The sequence below is a fragment of the Paroedura picta genome, chromosome 1, assembly GCF_049243985.1.
Source record: "Paroedura picta isolate Pp20150507F chromosome 1, Ppicta_v3.0, whole genome shotgun sequence".
Classification (NCBI taxonomy): domain Eukaryota; kingdom Metazoa; phylum Chordata; class Lepidosauria; order Squamata; family Gekkonidae; genus Paroedura; species Paroedura picta.
In genome coordinates this window covers 163,504,949-163,523,382 of record NC_135369.1, presented here as the reverse complement: position 1 = coordinate 163,523,382, position 18,434 = coordinate 163,504,949, and the positions used below count along the sequence as shown (strand labels likewise).

The 18,434-nt window shown below is 46.0% G+C and overlaps 1 protein-coding gene across 10 annotated transcripts in view; it reads right to left on the bottom strand.

The window, feature by feature from the left end:
* GREB1 (growth regulating estrogen receptor binding 1) overlaps positions 1-18,434 on the bottom strand; it is a 122,574-nt gene that overhangs the window by 6,619 nt on the left and 97,521 nt on the right. For 8 of the 10 annotated variants that reach the window (XM_077310879.1, XM_077310887.1, XM_077310870.1 and 5 more), the window contains 9 exons: positions 17,222-17,805; positions 14,568-14,670; positions 13,256-13,411; positions 11,270-11,412; positions 10,243-10,404; positions 7,665-7,869; positions 6,279-6,453; positions 5,976-6,194; positions 2,299-2,434 (listed from right to left, as the gene is read on the bottom strand). In XM_077310879.1, the coding sequence (XP_077166994.1) occupies positions 2,299-2,434; positions 5,976-6,194; positions 6,279-6,453; positions 7,665-7,869; positions 10,243-10,404; positions 11,270-11,412; positions 13,256-13,411; positions 14,568-14,670; positions 17,222-17,805 (1,883 nt within the window). The remainder of the gene's footprint in view (positions 1-2,298; positions 2,435-5,975; positions 6,195-6,278; positions 6,454-7,664; positions 7,870-10,242; positions 10,405-11,269; positions 11,413-13,255; positions 13,412-14,567; positions 14,671-17,221; positions 17,806-18,434) is intronic. The other 2 variants (XM_077310853.1, XM_077310862.1) reach the window with 1 other exon arrangement.

The following is an 18,434-nucleotide window of genomic DNA, read 5'->3' as shown; positions in this document are numbered from 1 at the left end:
TACTGGTTTGAGACAGACTGGTTAACGCCTTGCTACAAATGTGGGAGACCTGAAAAGGAGCTGTCCCTTCTGTGCAGGTATATGTGACCGCAGGGAAAGTGTGACCCTTGCAAAGAACAACATCCCCATACATTCACTGGATTCTCTCAATGGGAAGGAAAAATCAGACGCTCAGGATCTGTAAGCTCCAAGCAGGTCAGCAGTGCTCCACGTTTAATTTCTTTTCTTAATGCGTATCCTAGTCTTGTAATCTGTATTTACTCTACAGAGGTGTAGTCCTGCTAATAGAATAAAGCTGTATTACTTAAGAAAAAGCAATCGCCTTGATTCCTAACTAATGCATGTTGGTGTTGCTCACATTACTGAAACAGCCTTATCTGGATGCTTCTCTCCCCGCAAATTAGGGGCAAGTACAGGGATTAGGAAGTGGTGGCAGTCCACCTGAGGGAAAGGCCTCGCTTAAGACCCCACTTAAATGGGGGTTGGGGAGCAGGGAAGGACACTTGCTATGACAAGTGAATTCCTTTATCAACAAACTTCCCCTCTAGCATCTTAGCAGGACTACACCTCTCTCGTTTGCTTGAGGGCTGTTTGCCTGAGTGCGGAGTGAATGCAACCTGTCAGGCATTGGGGTAGAAGTATCACAGCCCTAACATCTAGTCTGGCCCTCATGGGAGAGGGGAAATCCTCCCACCCCGCACCAGCCCTCCTCCCCATGCTTTTCCCCCTTCTTCCAGCCTTTCTCCTGTTAACAAGCTCCCCATTTGCTTTAGCCTCTGTTCTTTCCCCACCTCCTGTTCATCCCCATCTCCTTCCCCTCACATTTCTCCCGCTTCCTTCTCGCCCAGCCCCTCTTGGCGTTCAAGGTTGCCTAGCAACCTCAAAATGGCTGCCAATCTCTTGTGAAACAACATCAACGACCTAATCTATTTAGCATTGTTAGATAAGCCCATATTATTGACAAAGCCACCCCTGACACAAATAGAGTGTGAATTCGCTGATGGGATCATGGCTGTTTTTCAGTACATCAGGGGAAATTATGTTTACCAAATGCCGAATGTACCTTTAGTACATTCACAGTACACTGTATCCAAGACTGGTGAGGGGAGGGCTCGGTGGGGTTGGATAGGGTTCACAAGATGCCATTCAGCATTTGGGTGGGTTACCCTTTTAGAGAGGTTTTTAGGCAATTCTGCTGGTTCCTGGAGGATCATTGTCCATGGGGTCACGATGAGTCGGACATGACTTCGCAACTAACAGCAACAAAGCTGGTTCCCTCAGAAACATTACACCTCTCATGGGTGGGCACGGTTTTGATCTGAATGGTGAGACCATCAAGGGAATCAGACACATGGTCCTGTGGTCCTGCAAACCTCCCTGCTTTCCTTGAGATTGTATCAATTCCGTTTGCCAGTCTTTGAATCTCACACTTTCCACAGAAGGGGTAGAGGCTTACTGGGAAATTTGCTTCAGCTGTTTAAAGCCTCTAGAAAGGCAACTGAAAAGGGGCGCTTCCATGATTTGAGCACAAATGTTAGCCTCAATGTGAATTCTGAAGGTAGAACTACGCCTTCTGCTTGCTATAGATCTACTGAAAATAGCAGCCCTGTGTTGAGTTCTCCACTTGTCCCTGTAGTGTTTTAAGCCAGACATTACACATATCCATATTGTTTTCCCACTATGGATCGCTGGGCTCTGCTAGTGGGGGCGGGGAAAACAACATACGCAAATATTATTGCCTGAAGAAAAAGAACTTGCCACGAGGCTGCTGTTTTTATTGGGAAACCCAGATTGGGATGACGCTGAACACAGCACTCTAATGTCTCTTAAATAATAGATTAGATCAGCCTTTCTCTACGTTTTTACCACTGAGAAAGCCCTGAAACATTCTTTGAGAAACCCCAGAAGTGGTGGGATCATGCAGAATATGGCTAGGAAGATAGTTGTGGACACGCCCACCCAGAGCCCCTCCCCTGCCCACCCCCTCCAGGTGCATCATTGGCCATTTTGGGAGGAGGAAGGTGGGTCGACATGACCATATATGGTCATCTCACCTGATATAACAAATTTTTAAAAAATATACTAAAATTAACGAATTCCCACCCATTCAGGAAACCCTTCCAGGGCCACCAAGAAACCCCAGGGTTTTATGAAACTCTGGTTGAGGAAGCCTGGATTAGATGGTCCAAATAGCCTGTCCCTAAATACAGGTCATGTCAGGTACCATCACTGCTCAACCTCAAGAAATGCACGCCGCTTTGTCAACAGTAGCAATCCAATACAGTCGCCAAGTCTTACCTTTGACTTAATATGGAAGGACCTTTGCCCACCTAGTGCAATTTGCTTCTTCATAACACTGAATCGATTGAACTGACAGATGAGTAGCCCCGCACTGTGGGCACGCAGGTTGAAGTCCACATCATCACACATAAATCTGTCGGAAGGTGCAAGGAAGGCAGATAACATATAAGACATAACCCACATCTGTTAGATGTAACTTCAGAGTAGATACTACAAGGATTGAGATATCAGAACAAAGTCTGAGTGTGCAGTGGAATCTTTAAGACCAACAAAGTTTTAATCAAAAGCTTTCATTTGCAGACACACTTCTTCAGATAAAAAATTATATAGAAACTACAGCAATGTCCCTGTGATTTGCAGTCGCATCAACTGGAAACTTGCCAGCTTCCATTAAACAATTTTGTTCAGGTATCAGATCTGTTCAAAAAAGAAGGCACTTCCAAACATCAAAAAAACGGCATGATGCCAGCATATCCCACCCTGGCCATTCTTCACCTTCTTGCCATCTCACTGTAGTCTACCGCCTTTTCACGCTTCTTACCCTCCACAAGCGCTGCTGGAAATGGCGGAAGAGAGCAATGCGGCTCATAAGCGACTCTCTTCCGCCTGTCAATCAAGCCAGGCAGCCAATGCCCTTTCTCCTTTTTTTAAAGATCCTGCAATGCTCAGCAATTTTATAAAATTAATAGTTCTCCGTTGAAACGCATATTTAATCATAGATACATAATGCTTTTTTCTAATGCCACCCCTTATGGAATCACGAGTCTTGAACTGTTTAAAAATTAATCTCGTTTCCTGATTCGGGGTGGGGGGGACTGTAGTAAGGCATGCTTTGTGTGACAACTTTGGGGGAAAAATCTTTTTGGCTTTGCCTGCATGCTTGTACGCCTACTCATGGCTCCACGCCGTTGGCTTAAAAAAAATTAAAAACCTGTTCCCAAGAGAAGAGAGAGGGAGGTGGGTACGAGGGCGGGACATGGGAGGCAGAGATAGCGCTTCTTTGCCTCCATACATTTCTTTAGCACGCAGTGTGCTGGTTGTCTGCTGGGGGAAAGCGCTTTTAGTTTGAGGAATCCACTTTATGCAATTCCCCAACTAGCGCTTTAAAATGGTGGATGTAGCAAGCAGTTTGCTGGCCACACGTGGGAGGTTGGCAAAGTCATGCAGAGAAGCCAGAATATAGCGTCTTCACAAGGTAATCATTTCACAATATTTATCATGTGCAGAAAAGCCCAGAGAATCGGTGTTCTGAAATTTCAGATATAAACCTTAAGGAGTTTACAGTGCTGGTCCAAATGGAAGGCATATGTAAGAAGAAAGATTATAGGGAGAAAAATGTATGAACCAGGAATCTCTCACCACTGCATGATTTGTGAACTCCTGAGCAAAATTACGTGGTGCCCAGGAAGAGTTTGATAAACCTGTTTTTGTTGCTGCCTGATAGAAAAACCGGGGTGATTGTCAGTCTCCCTGCACATTATTATCTGCTTCCAAATCAAGTTAAAGGTATTGTTTTTGACCTTTAAGACTATACATGGTCTGGTCCTACCTATCTGCGAGACTGCTTATCTCCTCATGCTCCCCGCAGGGCACTTTGCTTTTGTGGTTATGAATCTGATGAGGATCCCAGGCCCCCGGGAAGCACACCTGGCCTCAACCCGGGCCAGGGCCTTCTTGGTCCTGGCCCCTACCTGGTGGAATGAGCTCCTGGAAGACCTGAGGGCCCTGTCAGAACTCTCTGGGTTTTGCAGGGACTGCAAGTGGAGTTCTTCCGCCAAGCTTTTGGTTGAGGCTGGGCTGAATACCGGGTGATAAGAGCAGGTCCTCCCCTAGGGGGAGGGAGGGTCTATCATCGGCCCAGATTTACATCTGCTGCCATAGCCGGGAATGGACGAACCGAGGAATAATGGCTTAATGAGGGATTGCTACGACCACCATCTATGTTGTTTTATCTATGCTGTATTATCAGTTTATATTGTTTTTATTATGGGGGTTATATGTTTTATTATTATTATATTATTATATTATTATGTTTTATTCCGCCACGAGCCAGCTTGTCTGGGAGTGGCAAGATAAAAATCGAATGAATGAATGAATGAATGAATGAATGAATGCATGGCCCGTGGGCTGCATTTAAGGAGGACAGTCACAAGCCAGCCAGCCTGGAATACAGTATCTTAACCTGTGGCTTTCAGGAAAAGCAATTTTGTTGGCCAAACAATTTCTTCTTCCTAAATGAATTCAGGGGGAAGTGCTTTCATTTCAGAAAGCATCAAAAGAAGCAGAGGACCTAAGTACACATTAAATGGTCCTGGCTTCATGTCCAGGGTCACCTCAAGAACTTTCTATTAACTATGCACTAAGAACCCTCCACTAGGACCTCAGTTCCCTGGTGCACAAGGGGTCCGATTCAGACTAGAGCTGTCAAACATGGGGAGAGGGGGCTCTGTGTTGTTTTCCTGACCTAAATCCCCCCTAGCTATTTGACCCACTGGGGAAACCCTGTCCATACATGTGGCGCCCCCAGGACATCAAACAGTTTTCTCTTGGGCACTTCAGATTGGGGAGACAGCCTAAGAGACAGACTTATGTCCCCTTTTCCTTGTGACCCACAATCCTGATCCCAATTGGCCCCACGTGGAGACCTTGCAGTGCACATCTTACACAATGTTCTTGTGGCAGCCCTGGACAGAACATGAGAACTGCTGGCTGCATTGTGGAGGAGGAGTGGAGGAATCAAACTCCGTTTTCCAGATTATAGTCCTCTCGTCAATGTAGTGACACCATACTGACTCATCGCGTTGGGAGGCACATATCCCCCCGTTATTTCTTTAGTGTATTTTTAATTCCGTTCTTCACCCAGAGAATGTGAAGCAGCCTACATTTATTTAGTTTGGAGAGGTTTATGCTGCTTCTCCAGAGTCCTGCTACAGGGTTCTCCCTTCCGCCATTTTATTCTCACACCAACCTTGGGAGATAGATGAGGCAGCACTTACGGCTTTCCTCTTTGTGGACAGAAGATTTACAATGATTGAAGGGGAGGGGCTGGGACTCAGTGGAAGAGCCTTTGCTTTGCAAGCAGAAGGTCCTGGATTAATCTCTCACTCAATTCTGCAGGGCCTGCAAGATGGAGCTCTTCCACTAGGGGTTTGGTTGAGGCCAAGATAGGGTCATAAATGTCATTGGGCGACTCCTCCAAGCCAAAAGACTCCTTTTGCAACATGTAAATATGATAAGTTCTGTAGATCATACCATTAACGAGTTGTTTTAAATTTTTTGTTGTATGATTTTATGTTGTTTTTGTAAACTGTTGTGAGCCGCCAGGGGATGGGGATGGCAATGTTGAGAGTGGCAGGATAAAAATTGCATGAATGAATGAATGAATGAATGAATGAATGAATGAATGAATGAATGAATGAATGAATGAATGAAGCAAGCACCAGACAGTGGGTGATACGAAAGACTTCTGCCCAAGACCATGAAGAACTGCTGCCAGTCTGTAGCACTGACATAGGTTGGGGGTGCTTCACATACAACATGGCGGGCAAAACATTTTATGAAATACATCCTTCAAAACTAACATGCACAATCAGACTTTGTATACCACAAGAAATCTAGATAGAACCAAATTTACTGCCACCGCAGGACATGAGAAGCAGCCCTTGAGTGCTAACCTGTTCTGGTTGTATTGAACATTCTGTGTCAGGTCCACGTTCAGCATGACGAAGTCATGAATGTGGCAGCAGGAGAACGGCTCCTTGATCTCCCCACTCTTGGTTTTACTCGACCACTTCCTCATCCCGATCAAGGCATAGTGGGTGACGTTGGGAGTGGACTCGATGTGCTGGAGAATTTGCTTCAAGGAGACATTCCTTTCAGTCCAGGTGTATTCACTGGAAGGGATGGGGAAAAGATGCACAAATTGGATTGTTTGAAAGACTAATTGCTGCGCAGAGCCGAAATAAGTTAGCCTTTACCTTTTCCTTTCACCCGAGCAATCGATTTCTACAGCATTCCACATCACACAAGAGTCGTCTGAAATGACAATGAAAGGCCAAATATCTTGAGGCTTAATCCCTAGTTCTTCTTGCCGATTACGCTCAAGCTCCAGGTTATGGTAAGACAGCTCTTTGATCAAGAAATGAGCAGCACCTGTGATCAAAACCAAAGAAGTAAATGACATTCTGTAGTGGGGTAAATTAAAGTCTGATTTTATTTAGAAATCCTTTTTCTATACAATTCTAGGGCTGCCAACTTATTAAACAGTTCTGATTGACTAACCACCTACTTGGAACTGATTAATCAATAACTAATTAGTCAACCCATTAAACTGAAATCAAGTGTAATGACCCAATTAAGTTGAAATACATTTGGATATGAAAAAAACTCAACATCTTGCTACGATAATACGTATGAGATACATTATGGTTTAATAAGAGAAGTTGAATTCACTGCTTAAAAAAATCCCAACCAATTTAATATTTTCTTTTTCATTCCCTTCGGAAGAACATTTCGAAGTAGAAAAATTCTCAAAGTGCAAACAATTTCTTATAATAGATTAAAATCATCTAATGGGAGTGGCAAAGCACATATTTTGTGCAAAGAAGGTCCTAGTTTTAGTCTCTGGTATCTCCAGTTAAAGGGAAAGACCCTTTTCTCCTGGATACTTAGAAAGCCACTGCTGGCCAGAACCATGATTTCAAACCTGTGGACTTACTTAATATGACCAACACAATCGAGAAAAACTGGGTCTAGAACAGGACAATTTTAGATGCAATAAACCAATTTGCTTGTTGTCTTTTTCTTAATTTTATTTTGCTTGTAAAGGTATCCCCTGTGCAAGCACTGGGTCATGTCTGACCCTTGGGGTGACGCCCTCCAGCGTTTTCATGGCAGACTCAATACAGGGTGGTTTGCCAGTACCTTCCCCAGTCATTACCGTTTACTCCCCAGCAAGCTGGGTACTCATTTTACTGACCTCGGAAGGATGGAAGGCTGAGTCAACCTTGAGCCAGCTACTGGGATCGAACTCCCAACCTCATGGGCAGACAGCTTCAGACAGCATTTCTGCTGCTTACCACTCTGCGGCACAAGAGGCTCTTGTAGTGACACACAAAATGATCATTTCTGTCAGTGTGTCACTATATTTTCTTACTTAACATGACACAGCTTTATAATTAGATTTCGAGTTAGTTAATGGATCTCTTAAACTGGTTAACAGTGCAGTCCTAAGCAGAGTTCTCCCCTTCTAAGTTCACTGAATCAGTGGAAGTCCGGGGGTATAACCATGCTCAGGGCCGCACTGTAATGTGTGCGTTCCTTCTTTATTCCCCCCAGTGACTCGTTCAGTACATAGTACCTACCCACTCCGGCACTGTTGAAAATACTTGGCAGGACAAGCATGATGTGGTTGGGCCAGTATTTCTTATATATTGCCATTTCGTATTCTTTGACCACTAAGACATGTAAGTGGCTGGCCCCGTCCATGGCGTGATAGAGGTTAAAAAGCCCGTGCTCGTGACGTCCAGTGGTGGGAGTAAACGTGGGACTCTTGATGTAATCCTGGCTCTATAAAAGCGGGAATCTCCGTGTTATTGTCTTGATTTAACATTAACCAAGGGAAGAGTGTGGTGGGAAATCAACAACTGAACATATAAAGATTGCAAGTCTTGGCACCCAGATCAATTGGGAAAGCAATGGTCTTGTCATATTCTGCATTTGGACCAAACAAAATAAAATGCAAACTTTAGAGCTCAGGCTGAAACAAAAGGACACAAAAGGAAGGAGGGGTGAAGAAAAAAGGTAGGCTGCTGATGTTGGAATATGCAAGATCTACTGTGCATAAATGCACAGTCTGAAAAATCCTGCAGGGGCAGTAAGGGGGACAGCTAGTGAGCTTAGCAAGGTTTGGGACCTCCCACTGTTTCAGATTGTTCCCTTCTTGTTTCTGATTGGCTTACTGAGGTTTTCCTGGTTCTTCTGAGAAGAACAGTTTGGCTCTTCCCCTTTCCCAGCTAGTATAGACAGACAGGCTTCTATCTCTTCTCTTCTCTATAAAGTATGTTAAAGGTAAAGGTAAAGGTATCCCTTCCATCCCGGAAGGATGGAAGGCTGAGTCAACCTTGAGCCAGCTGCTGGGATCGAACTCCCAGCCTCATGGGCAGAGCTTCAGACAGCATGTCTGCTGCCTTACCACTCTGCGCCACAAGAGGCTCATATAAAGTGTTATTTTCTCCAATAAATCTATCAGCTTTTCTGCATGTTTAGACTCTGCTCACAGTTTTGAGGCATGGGGTCTGTTATGTCTGAGGGCATTTGGCCACTGATGCAAATGAGGGCTTCTGCAAGCCAAGGCTCTAACCAGTCAAAGGGATCTGTTAAGGTCCAACCAGATCATTATGCTTAGAGCCAATCGGATTGCTCTGCTTAGGGCCAATCGGATGGCTCCGTTAGGACCAATCAGATTACTCTTGCTTAGAGCCAATCAGAGGCAGCAGCTGGCTGCCTGAAAGGTGTAAAAGTGCACAAGTTTGCCTGTTTTTCTCTGTTCAGTATTTGGAGTTTGTTGCTGGAGTCGCTAAATAAAAAGAGCTGTTCTGAAGAATTGGAGTCTGTGTTCACTGAACCCGCAGACTTAATAGGGTCTAAGCCCAAAGTCTGCAGCTTTAAACTTAAAGTGCCCTTGCACTTATTTATATCCCACTCTTCTCTCCAGTGGGAACTCTAATCAGCTTCAAAGACATTATTCTCCTTTCTTCCACTTCCTCACTGCATCCACCTGTGAGGTAAGCCAAGCTAAGAGTTTGTGATTGATCCAAGGTTGCTCAATCGCCTCCCTCTCCCCACAGCAGACATCTTGTGAGTAGGTGAGGCTGAGAGAGCTCTGACAGGACTGCTCGGTCGGAACAGAACAGCACTATCAGGGACGTAACGAGCCCAAGGTCACCCAGCTGTTGGAAGGGACTTCCAAGGTCATCTAGTTCAACCCTCTTCAGAATGCAGGAAATTCACATCCACAGTGACCCACATTTCATGCCTAGATGATGCTCCCCCCACAAAAAAAAATCCAGAATCCCAGGCTAGTCTGGCCTGGATGAAATTTGTTTCCCAATCCCAAAGTGGCAATTGGCATTTCCCTGGACACATGAGAAAGGGTATATATTGCAGACTGAACTGGATTAGTTAAGAATCTAATTCAAAACAGGTTTGTAAGGTGCCCCAAGTCACTGTAGCAGTAAAGTAAAATAAAGTAGTAAAAATCCCCATGTTTTTCCTTAGTGAAGACTGTCCCCACAACTTGGAACTCCACTTTCGGTCCTGACTGTGGAGAAAATATCTCTGTGGAGTATAAATATCTGATCTAAATCTAAAATACATATATAAATTGGGGCAAAACACAGCCAGTGGGCCAGGAAATCAAGCTTTTAAAAATAAGCAAGTTATTTGACTATAAAAGTGTCAGCAACTAGAAATGCCAGGGCCAAGTCCAGTCTGATGCCTAGTCCCTATTAACTCCCTTGGTCCCATTCTAGACGCAAATGTATGAAAGCAAGTGCTGGATTGATCCACTACAACCAACCCTTTCCCAGAAAAGAAAGGACGAATCAAGGAACAGGAACAGTGGTGCCCATTCAAGATGGGTAAACACAGCAACAAACAAAAGATCCCCTTCTAAGGAGAATGGCAGGCAGGTCTCCTAGCAGAGTAATTTGCATTTTCACATGAGGGAGGGGGATGTTTACATGGATAATTTGTCAAGATGAACTCCCGTTTTCCAGCCAACCCCTTGGCATGTCGTTTCGCTATCAGCAGAGAGATGCTGCGGGAGGCCATCGGTCTTCTTCACAATCCGGCAGCAGAACCAAAGCAGTGGAGGCAACACCTTGTCCAGACCCTATAAAACGAATGCATCAACTGGATACGTGCATCGTGTTCGTTTACCTTGTCTGTGACCAGTGGCAGTCTCATGCTTTCTAGCTGTCTTCCAGGATGGCTGAAGACAAAATGGTGCTCCTTGGACTTAGGAATGATGAAGTGAAGCTGGATCTCCTCTCCAAGCATGGAATAGGAAAAAGCAAAGGCATGCAAGGTTGATTCATAAAGCTGCAGAGGAAAAGGGATAAAAGGGTCAACTCATCTTGCACTACAGCCTGGCTCTTAAAAACAACAAGTTAACGTTACATATTCTGGTTTCTCTTTAGATAAAAATATATTGTATATTTTACAAGAAGAAGAGTTGGTTCTTATATGCCGCTTTTCTCTACCCGAAGGAGGCTCAAAGCGGCTTACAGTCGTCTTCCCTTTCCTCTCCCCACAAAAGACACCCTGTGGGGTGGGTGAGGCTGAGAGAGCCCTGATATCACTGCTCAATCAGAACAGTTTTATCAGTGCCGTGATGAGCCCAAGGTCACCTTGCTGGTTGCATGTGGGGGGTGCAGAATCGAACCCGGCATGCCAGATTATAAGTCTACATTCCTAACCACTACACCAAACTGGCTTTACCACCCATGACTGATACATCCTATGTAGCAATTTAAACAGCAATATCAATTTATTATTATTTACTTATACCACACTTTTCGGACTTCATCAAGGCCATCACGGCACTGGATCACAATCATACATAATAAAACCAGATCTTTAAAAACCATTCAAACACACATTATTTAAACAATTAAAACCAAAGCTAAAATACACGTCCATACCATACAAAGCTAAAATATGCATGCAATGCAGAGTTTTGGCTGTAAACTGCTTTGAGTTCTGGGGATGGTAGGGCAAGCATATTTAAAAGAGGCAAGCCAAGAATTAAATAGCTCAGCAGTCTTCCTATAAAGCCCTCTGTGGTGTGTTGTATCAAGTCCTTTTGCCTCTGCCCTCTCACCTCATGTCTTGTGCCACTAGTTCAGCTTGCCAAGAGCTACCTGTTTTCTCTTGCACTTGGAACATTTGGTTTTATCCACCTTACCTGGTACCTGGGATTGAAGCCCATGTACTGGTGGCATTGTTCACAGTGGTGGTAAGTGTTGTATGCTGCATATTTGGATAGCCTCATCCGAGTTGTCTGACGGCGCATATACAAGTCCTCTTGTTTTCTGTTTGCTGACCTGTCTGTACAGAAGGATTTGGACTGTTCAGTGTGTGCAAATCAGGCAAATGATGGGTTAACGTTTGAGTCTGTTGATTCTGTGAAAATCACAGGCTTTTGTGTCAGCAAGCCTACAAGTGGCTACAAATTTTCAATTCCAATCAGCCCCGGATAATTTTCCATAAGAAGCGTGGTCAAAAATACTGTTGTCTTTAATGAAAGAAATATCTGACACTGTTTTCCAATTTGGGCTACATAGCCCATGCAAAAAGATGAGGATTGTTGTTTTTTTGTATAATGAGCATGCATTTTTCTTTTTGTATGCTCTAAAGCAGCAGTCCCCAACCTTTTTATCACTGGGGACCAGTCAACGCTTGACAATTTTACTGAGGCCTGGGGGGGGTAGTCTTTTGCCGAGGGACGTCGCTGCCGCCACCTGAACCCCTGCTCCATTTGCTTTCCCGCCGGTGCCCCTGAATTCCCACCACCCACTGGGGGGCGCTGCCAGCAGCAGCTGCGCAGTGCCACGCCGAGGGGGAGCCCCAGCCATGGCGGCCACTGGAGAGCACCAAAGGTGAGCTGGCGGCAGACTGGCAGGGCAGCCCCTGAGGCAGGAGCCAGGGAGGAGGACGAGAAGAAGCAGCGGCCCGGTCCCGACTGACCCATGGACCGGGACCAGTCTCTGGACCAGAGACTGGTCCAGAGACTGGTCCCGGGTTGGGGACAGCTGCTCTAAAACACATTAATGCTGCTGATTATCGTTGTGAAGACATATCACCCCCCTCCCGAGAGAACATATGTTTACTTGCTCCATCTAGTGGTATCCCACAAAACAGGAGCTCACTTCCACAAGGATTTACAAATCATTTTCACCAAGGGATGCCAGCTCTGGTTTGGGAAATACCTGGAGACTTTGGGGGTGGAGCCAGGAGTTGGCAGGATCTGGGGCGGGGAAGGACCTCAGTGGTGTACAATGCTATGGAAACACCATCCAAAGCACCCATCTTCCCCAGAAGAACTTTGTTGCCTGGAGAAGAGCTATAATTCCAGGGGCTCCCCAGATAACACCTAGGTTCTGGCATCCCTATTTTCACCCAGTGGCTAGACTGTAATTCAGCAGACATATGCTGTTTACTCTTGGCTGAAAGACAGTTTTGGCTAGTTCAGTTCTGCTTTGTTAGTCTCAGACACATGCTGGGAACACCGGAGAGAAGGAAGCTGGGGAGGAGGCAGTCGTGGATGGATGGACGATGTGAACCCCCCTCCCCCAAGTGTGTGACCCCACAGGATAAAGGCAGGAATGTGAGGCAGGCTCAGGAGAGACAGGCAGAATGGAGAGATTTGGGGAGAGCTGATAGATAGCAATGAGGGATATATTGCTTGGGAAGAACAGAAAAGCAGCTGCCATGTTCCCACTGGGAACATGGCAGCCTCTGGATTAATCTAGCTGTAGTAACTGTTTATCCCAGATACTAGTAAATCATTGACTTGGATCCAGCAGAGCATTTTCATGAGTGGAAATATTTCTACCCACAGAGTGGAATTTTCTTAGTTCCACCCCCCACCCCCACCCCCACCCCCACACACAGTTCAGCTGCTGATCTTGGTGGCCCCTTGAGGAATAATTTCAGAGAGCATTTTGTGCTGCAGCACACGGAGGGGAAGTGGCAAAGTCTTCCATCCTTGGAAACATGCCACTGGATCCAAGCCATTATGCAGACTCAATTGCATTTCGGTTGCTGAGCTATCAAAGTTATTGCTATTATGCCACTGAACGCTCCAGCTGTGCTGCTGTACTGCAACCCAGCGAGCACATCCCTCTGTTTTGTTTCAAAACCAAACAAGGAATCAAACAAGAATCCTGACCTTCGTTCTTAATTAGAACTCTTGAACAAATGAGACTTGCGTCTTCGTATTTTGGATCGTGGATCGTATAGTCAAAGGGCATCTTTTTCATTGTTTCAAAATCAGGCCATGCGTCCCCTGGCTGGTGGTAATATTGACCTGACTCTTCTTTGAGACCTGCCACATCGGGAACAAAAAGGACGTTTAGGAAATATGCAATGATTAAGTCGAACATTTCACCCACCTGGCTGGAACCCTGGGCAGGGAACAGGAAAACAACCTCTTCCTATGCAGATTATCACATTGTCTTCCACTTGAATGAATGGATAATTCATTATTTAATGAGGGTGGAAGGAAGCCCTAGTAAGACTGCCTGAGGGCAGTAACAAGCCAGTTGTCGCTTGAAAACACAGACAAGATGGAGTTGCTTGGGCTATACAAGGTGTATAGAAGAAGAAAAAGAAGAGTTGGTGCTTATATGCTGCTTTTCTCTCCCCGAAGGACGCTCAGAGCAGCTTACAGTCGCCTTCCCTTTCTTCTCCCCACCACAGACACCCTGTGGGGTGGGTGAGGCTGAGAGAGCCCTGATATCACTGCTCGGTCAGAACAACTTTATCAGTGCTGTGGCGAGCCCAAGGTCACCCAGCTGGCTGCATGTGGGGGAGCGCAGAATCGAACCCGGCATGCCAGATTAGAAGTCTGCACTCCTAACCACTACACCAAACTGGATGTGCAGAAATGGCCAGGGTATCCACTCTCTCCCTAAAGCAGTGGTTCTCAACCTGGGGTCAGGACCCCTTTAAGGTCGAACGACACTTTCACAGGGGCTGTGGCAGGGCAAGCAGCTTGGCTGGGGGGGTGGGGCACTGCCACTGTTGCCTCTTCTCCTGCAGGCACCCACGCCTAGCCGCCAGCCGCTCCAGCAGTGCCCCCAGTGCAGTGCAGTCTCTGGCCAGGTACTCCAGGTGGCGGCACAGCTTGGCAAGAGGCAGAACTGAACTGAGAAACCCTGGAAAAAAAGCAATTTATATACAATCATAAACAATGGATCTTCATGCCATTGGTCAGTTTCAGTTTAATTTCTGTGAAAGAACACTTGCATAATTTTATGGTTGGGGGTCACCACGACATGAGGAACGGTTTTAAAGGGTCGCGGCAGTAGGAAGGTTGAGAACCACTGCCCTAAAGTCCCCTTGGCTTATGAAAGAACTTCAGGAGTGGCACAGTTAAGCACTTTGTGTGGCTGCTGTCCACTTTACAACTGCACTGAGCATGTTGTCTAGCAAATCTAAGTATTCTGAGTTTTAAAGCTCTTTCTACATGGAAAACTTACCAGTATTGATCTCCTCCTCATCATAAACATCCACTTCAGTCAGTCGAATAAGCATTCTTGACAAGATACTGAGGAACTGCAGATAGGCTCCTGTTTTTCCTATCTGTAAATAGACACATCAGAAACTGTGCAGCTATTTGCCTTCAGCATCATTTTTTTGGGGGGGATACCCGAAATCCGAATGACCAACACAGTCTAATTCAAAGCCCACTTATTACATTCTCCCTGCAGGTCTCTCCTGTTATTCCCTCTTCAGTTGTTAATTCAGGAATTACTCTCTATGTATACAGGAGGAGGAGGAGAAGAGTTGGGTTTTATACCCCGTTTTTCATTACCTGGAGTCTCAAGGCGGCTTACAAGTATCTTTCCCTCCCCTCCCCACAACAGACACCCTGTGAGGTAGATGAGGCTGAGAGAGCTCTGAAACTGCTCTGTGAGAACAGTTCTAACAGGACAGTGACTGTCCAAGGTCACCCAGCTGGCTGCATGTGGGGGAGTGGGGAATCAAACATGGCTCTCCGGACAAGGAGCCATTGCTCTTAACCTCTACACCATGCTGGAGTGCAACCCTATCTGCCAAACCTCCCTCCCCTCCTGGATGCCTGCATGCACACAAGAACATCTCAAGAGTCTACACCAGGGGTAGTCAAACTGCGGCCCTCCAGATGTCCATGGACTACAATTCCCAGGAGCCCCTGCCAGCATTCGCTGGCAGGGGCTCGTGGGAATTGTAGTCCATGGACATCTGGAGGGCCGCAGTTTGACTACCCCTGGTCTACACCCTGGATCAAGAATGCTGCCCAAAGTGGGATTCATGTCACACACATAAAGCTAATGCATGATTTGTCTTGTTGATTGTATAGTTATAGCCTGTGCATTCTCAGTCGAGACTCTTTAAGCACCTGACAGCCTAAATTCTTATAAAATTTTAAAAACAACGAAACGGGAAAATACTGAAGATTAGGGGGAAATTAACACAGTAGAGAAAAACAACAATATGTCTTAAGACATTTAAAATGACCCATTAAAGCAATGAGAGCAGATAGAATTTTAAAAGTAGAAGAAGAAGAAGAAGAAGAAGAAGAAGAAGAAGAAGAAGAGTTGGTTCTTATATGCCGCTTTTCCCTACCCGAAGGAGGCTCAGAGTGGCTTACAGTCGCCTTCCCTTTCCTCTCCCCACAACAGACACCCTGTGAGGTGGGTGAGGCTGAGAGAGCTCTGATATCACTGCTCGGTCAGAACAGCTTTATCAGTGCCGTGACGAGCCCAAGGTCACCCAGCTGGCTGCATGTGCGCAGAATCGAACCCGGCATGCCAGATTAGAAGTCTGCACTCCTAACCACTACACCAAACGGCTGTAGATGGAAACCAGCTCCCTAAGAAAAAAGCAGAACAAGTAGCACTTGCGAACCTTGAAATAATAAAAGAGCAATATTTTAAAACAATAGAGCATGTGTGCCCAAAAAAGTCCGATGCCTTAGGGAAAAAGAGAACCACACACATAGGCAGAACACTAACATTATCATTTCCTCTTACTGGAACAGTGACACCGTTAAGACCAACAAAGTTTTATTCAAGGTAGACGCTTTCATGTGCAGTGAACACTTCTTCAAATTCAACGACACAACATTTCCTCAGCTATTACATGTACATGAAAGCTTATCTGGTCCACTGTATATTTCTGGTAAGGGCTTGGAGGAGGAGCTGGTCTCATGGCTTAAGTGCCACTCAGCGCTTAACACCCACTCAGGGTGGCTGTCCCGCCCCTGAGTGCCTCTTTCTCCAACTGGCTTGCCTATCTGTTCATCAGCCAGCCAGTCACCTTCCGTCCCCCACCCCTGGCCACCCCCTCCTCCTTCCACTTCCCACTGAGGCTCGGAGGCTGCAGATCCCTTCCGTGTGAGAGCTGCTCCTGCCGGTGAGTTCCCTAACAGCTTCCTGCAGCCTTTGCAGTTCTGGGGGGGGGAGGGGGAGGCCATCTGCAGAGTTCTTCGACTCCACCCCCCTAATCTAGCACCCGCTGTATTCCTGAATGCAACGGGCTTGGCCCCTAGTCTTGAATAAAACTTGGTTGGTCTTACAGGGGCCACTGGACTCAAACTTTGTTCTGCTGCTTCAAACCAACATGGGCAACCCACCTGAATCTCTCTTTACTCTTACCACAACACATGTACTTGGTATGTACTTCCAGAGGGATGGACCCACTAATCTGCACTTACAAGGTTTGTGGATCTTACATCCTGTCCCTTCCCTCAAGAGTCTCTTTTGACTCTTGGAAAGCTGGGCCATGCAGGTTGGGGAGGCTTCTTAGAGGAGAGAGAAAGTGATGAAATCACCCTTCCTCTTCATCCTTCTGAAAGCTCTAGCCTGTAGGGGATTGTTCCCTCCTTCGAGAAGCACTCTGACCTGCATGGGTATCAGTCCACATGGGTCCCACAGTCCCAAGAATCAATTTTCCTGGGGGAATCACCTTTTCTGCAGCTGTTGAGAAAAATATCAGCCCTTTTCACTGGTGGATTAATCGATCCAACCCAGAATTCAGATCCTATCTGTTGAAAACAGAATGCTGTTATAGACCGGAGCTATGGTCCAATACGACGAGGCAGTCCTTATGCAATAGTGAGACTCGATTAAAATAAAATAAGAATAATTACCCTGTTTCTATTACACACCTGTGGTGGCCCACTCAGCAACAGCCTCCTTGGATGGAAGGTGTCCATCCTGCCTTCGTTCCGGTTGTTGTAGTCCATGTGGATTGGCTTGGGGACAGTCCACTGGCGGTAATACAGAGACTGCTCTGTGCAGGTCATCATTTTGCTCATGAGTGGGCGAAACGAGCTTGCCCACATCACAGAATGGTAAGGCAGGAGGGACGATGACTTAGGCAGTCCTGTGCTGTCAGCAGAGGTCACAATGTCATACACCAGCTTAGGCAGGTAAACAATAGGAGGCTGTTGGGACACTTTGGTCATGGAGCACTGAGGGGCCTGCAGGACAAAGGAGCTGTGCGTAGGTGCCGAGGAGGCAGAAGACGACGAGAATGGAGAGGCCGATGAGGAAGTGATGGACGTCTGAGTGGTTTTAGCGTTTGACTTCGAATCTTTGTCCGTTTTTGGTCTTTGCTTTTCAGAGTTATTCACACTCTCTTCTGTACTGCTGCTTAGCATCTGATGGGTTGACTTTCCTGTGTCACCTGCAGTTACTGATGGAGGCGATGTTTCACTGCAGAATGCTGTGCCTACCAATAAAATAAAGGTTTTAACAAAATGTTAAACCTTTGTTGACCAGTGCAATTACTCCCCACCCCCCACCCCCATCACCTGGGTTCAGTAGTCATCATCTGCAATAAAATAGAAACGTGGGCCCATTTTTGATACTGGCATTGTTATTTCTACTTTATTTATTAGAGAGCGCTACTGAATCCAGATTACATTTTGAGTGTTGTTGAAGCGCTCTATTGAGACCTGGGTGTAGTCTGCATAGGGCTTTTTACCCAGTCCCAGTTTGAATGAATCCCTCCTGCCTACACTGAATTCGATTTGCATTTGATTTTGGGCACTTTAAATTTTCCCTCTGCAACATGCGTGATTGATTTGTGGTGATTCTACCTTTCCCCCGCGATATCCTGGAGTGGATATAAGCCTCGATATTTCAAATACCACCATGAGTAAATGTGCAGCTCTCTGCTCTTTGCGAATTAACTTGCTACCTCATGCCTCCAACACTGTAACAAAAAGTCTTCCCTGATTGACCAGGGCTTTAGTTTAAAGTCTTCCTGGTTCCTGGTTGCAAGGCTTGTCTTAAAGTGACTGCGCTCCAGAAGCCCTAACTTCTCTCAGCAGAGATTTGCCTCTTGTTTTTCCCCCC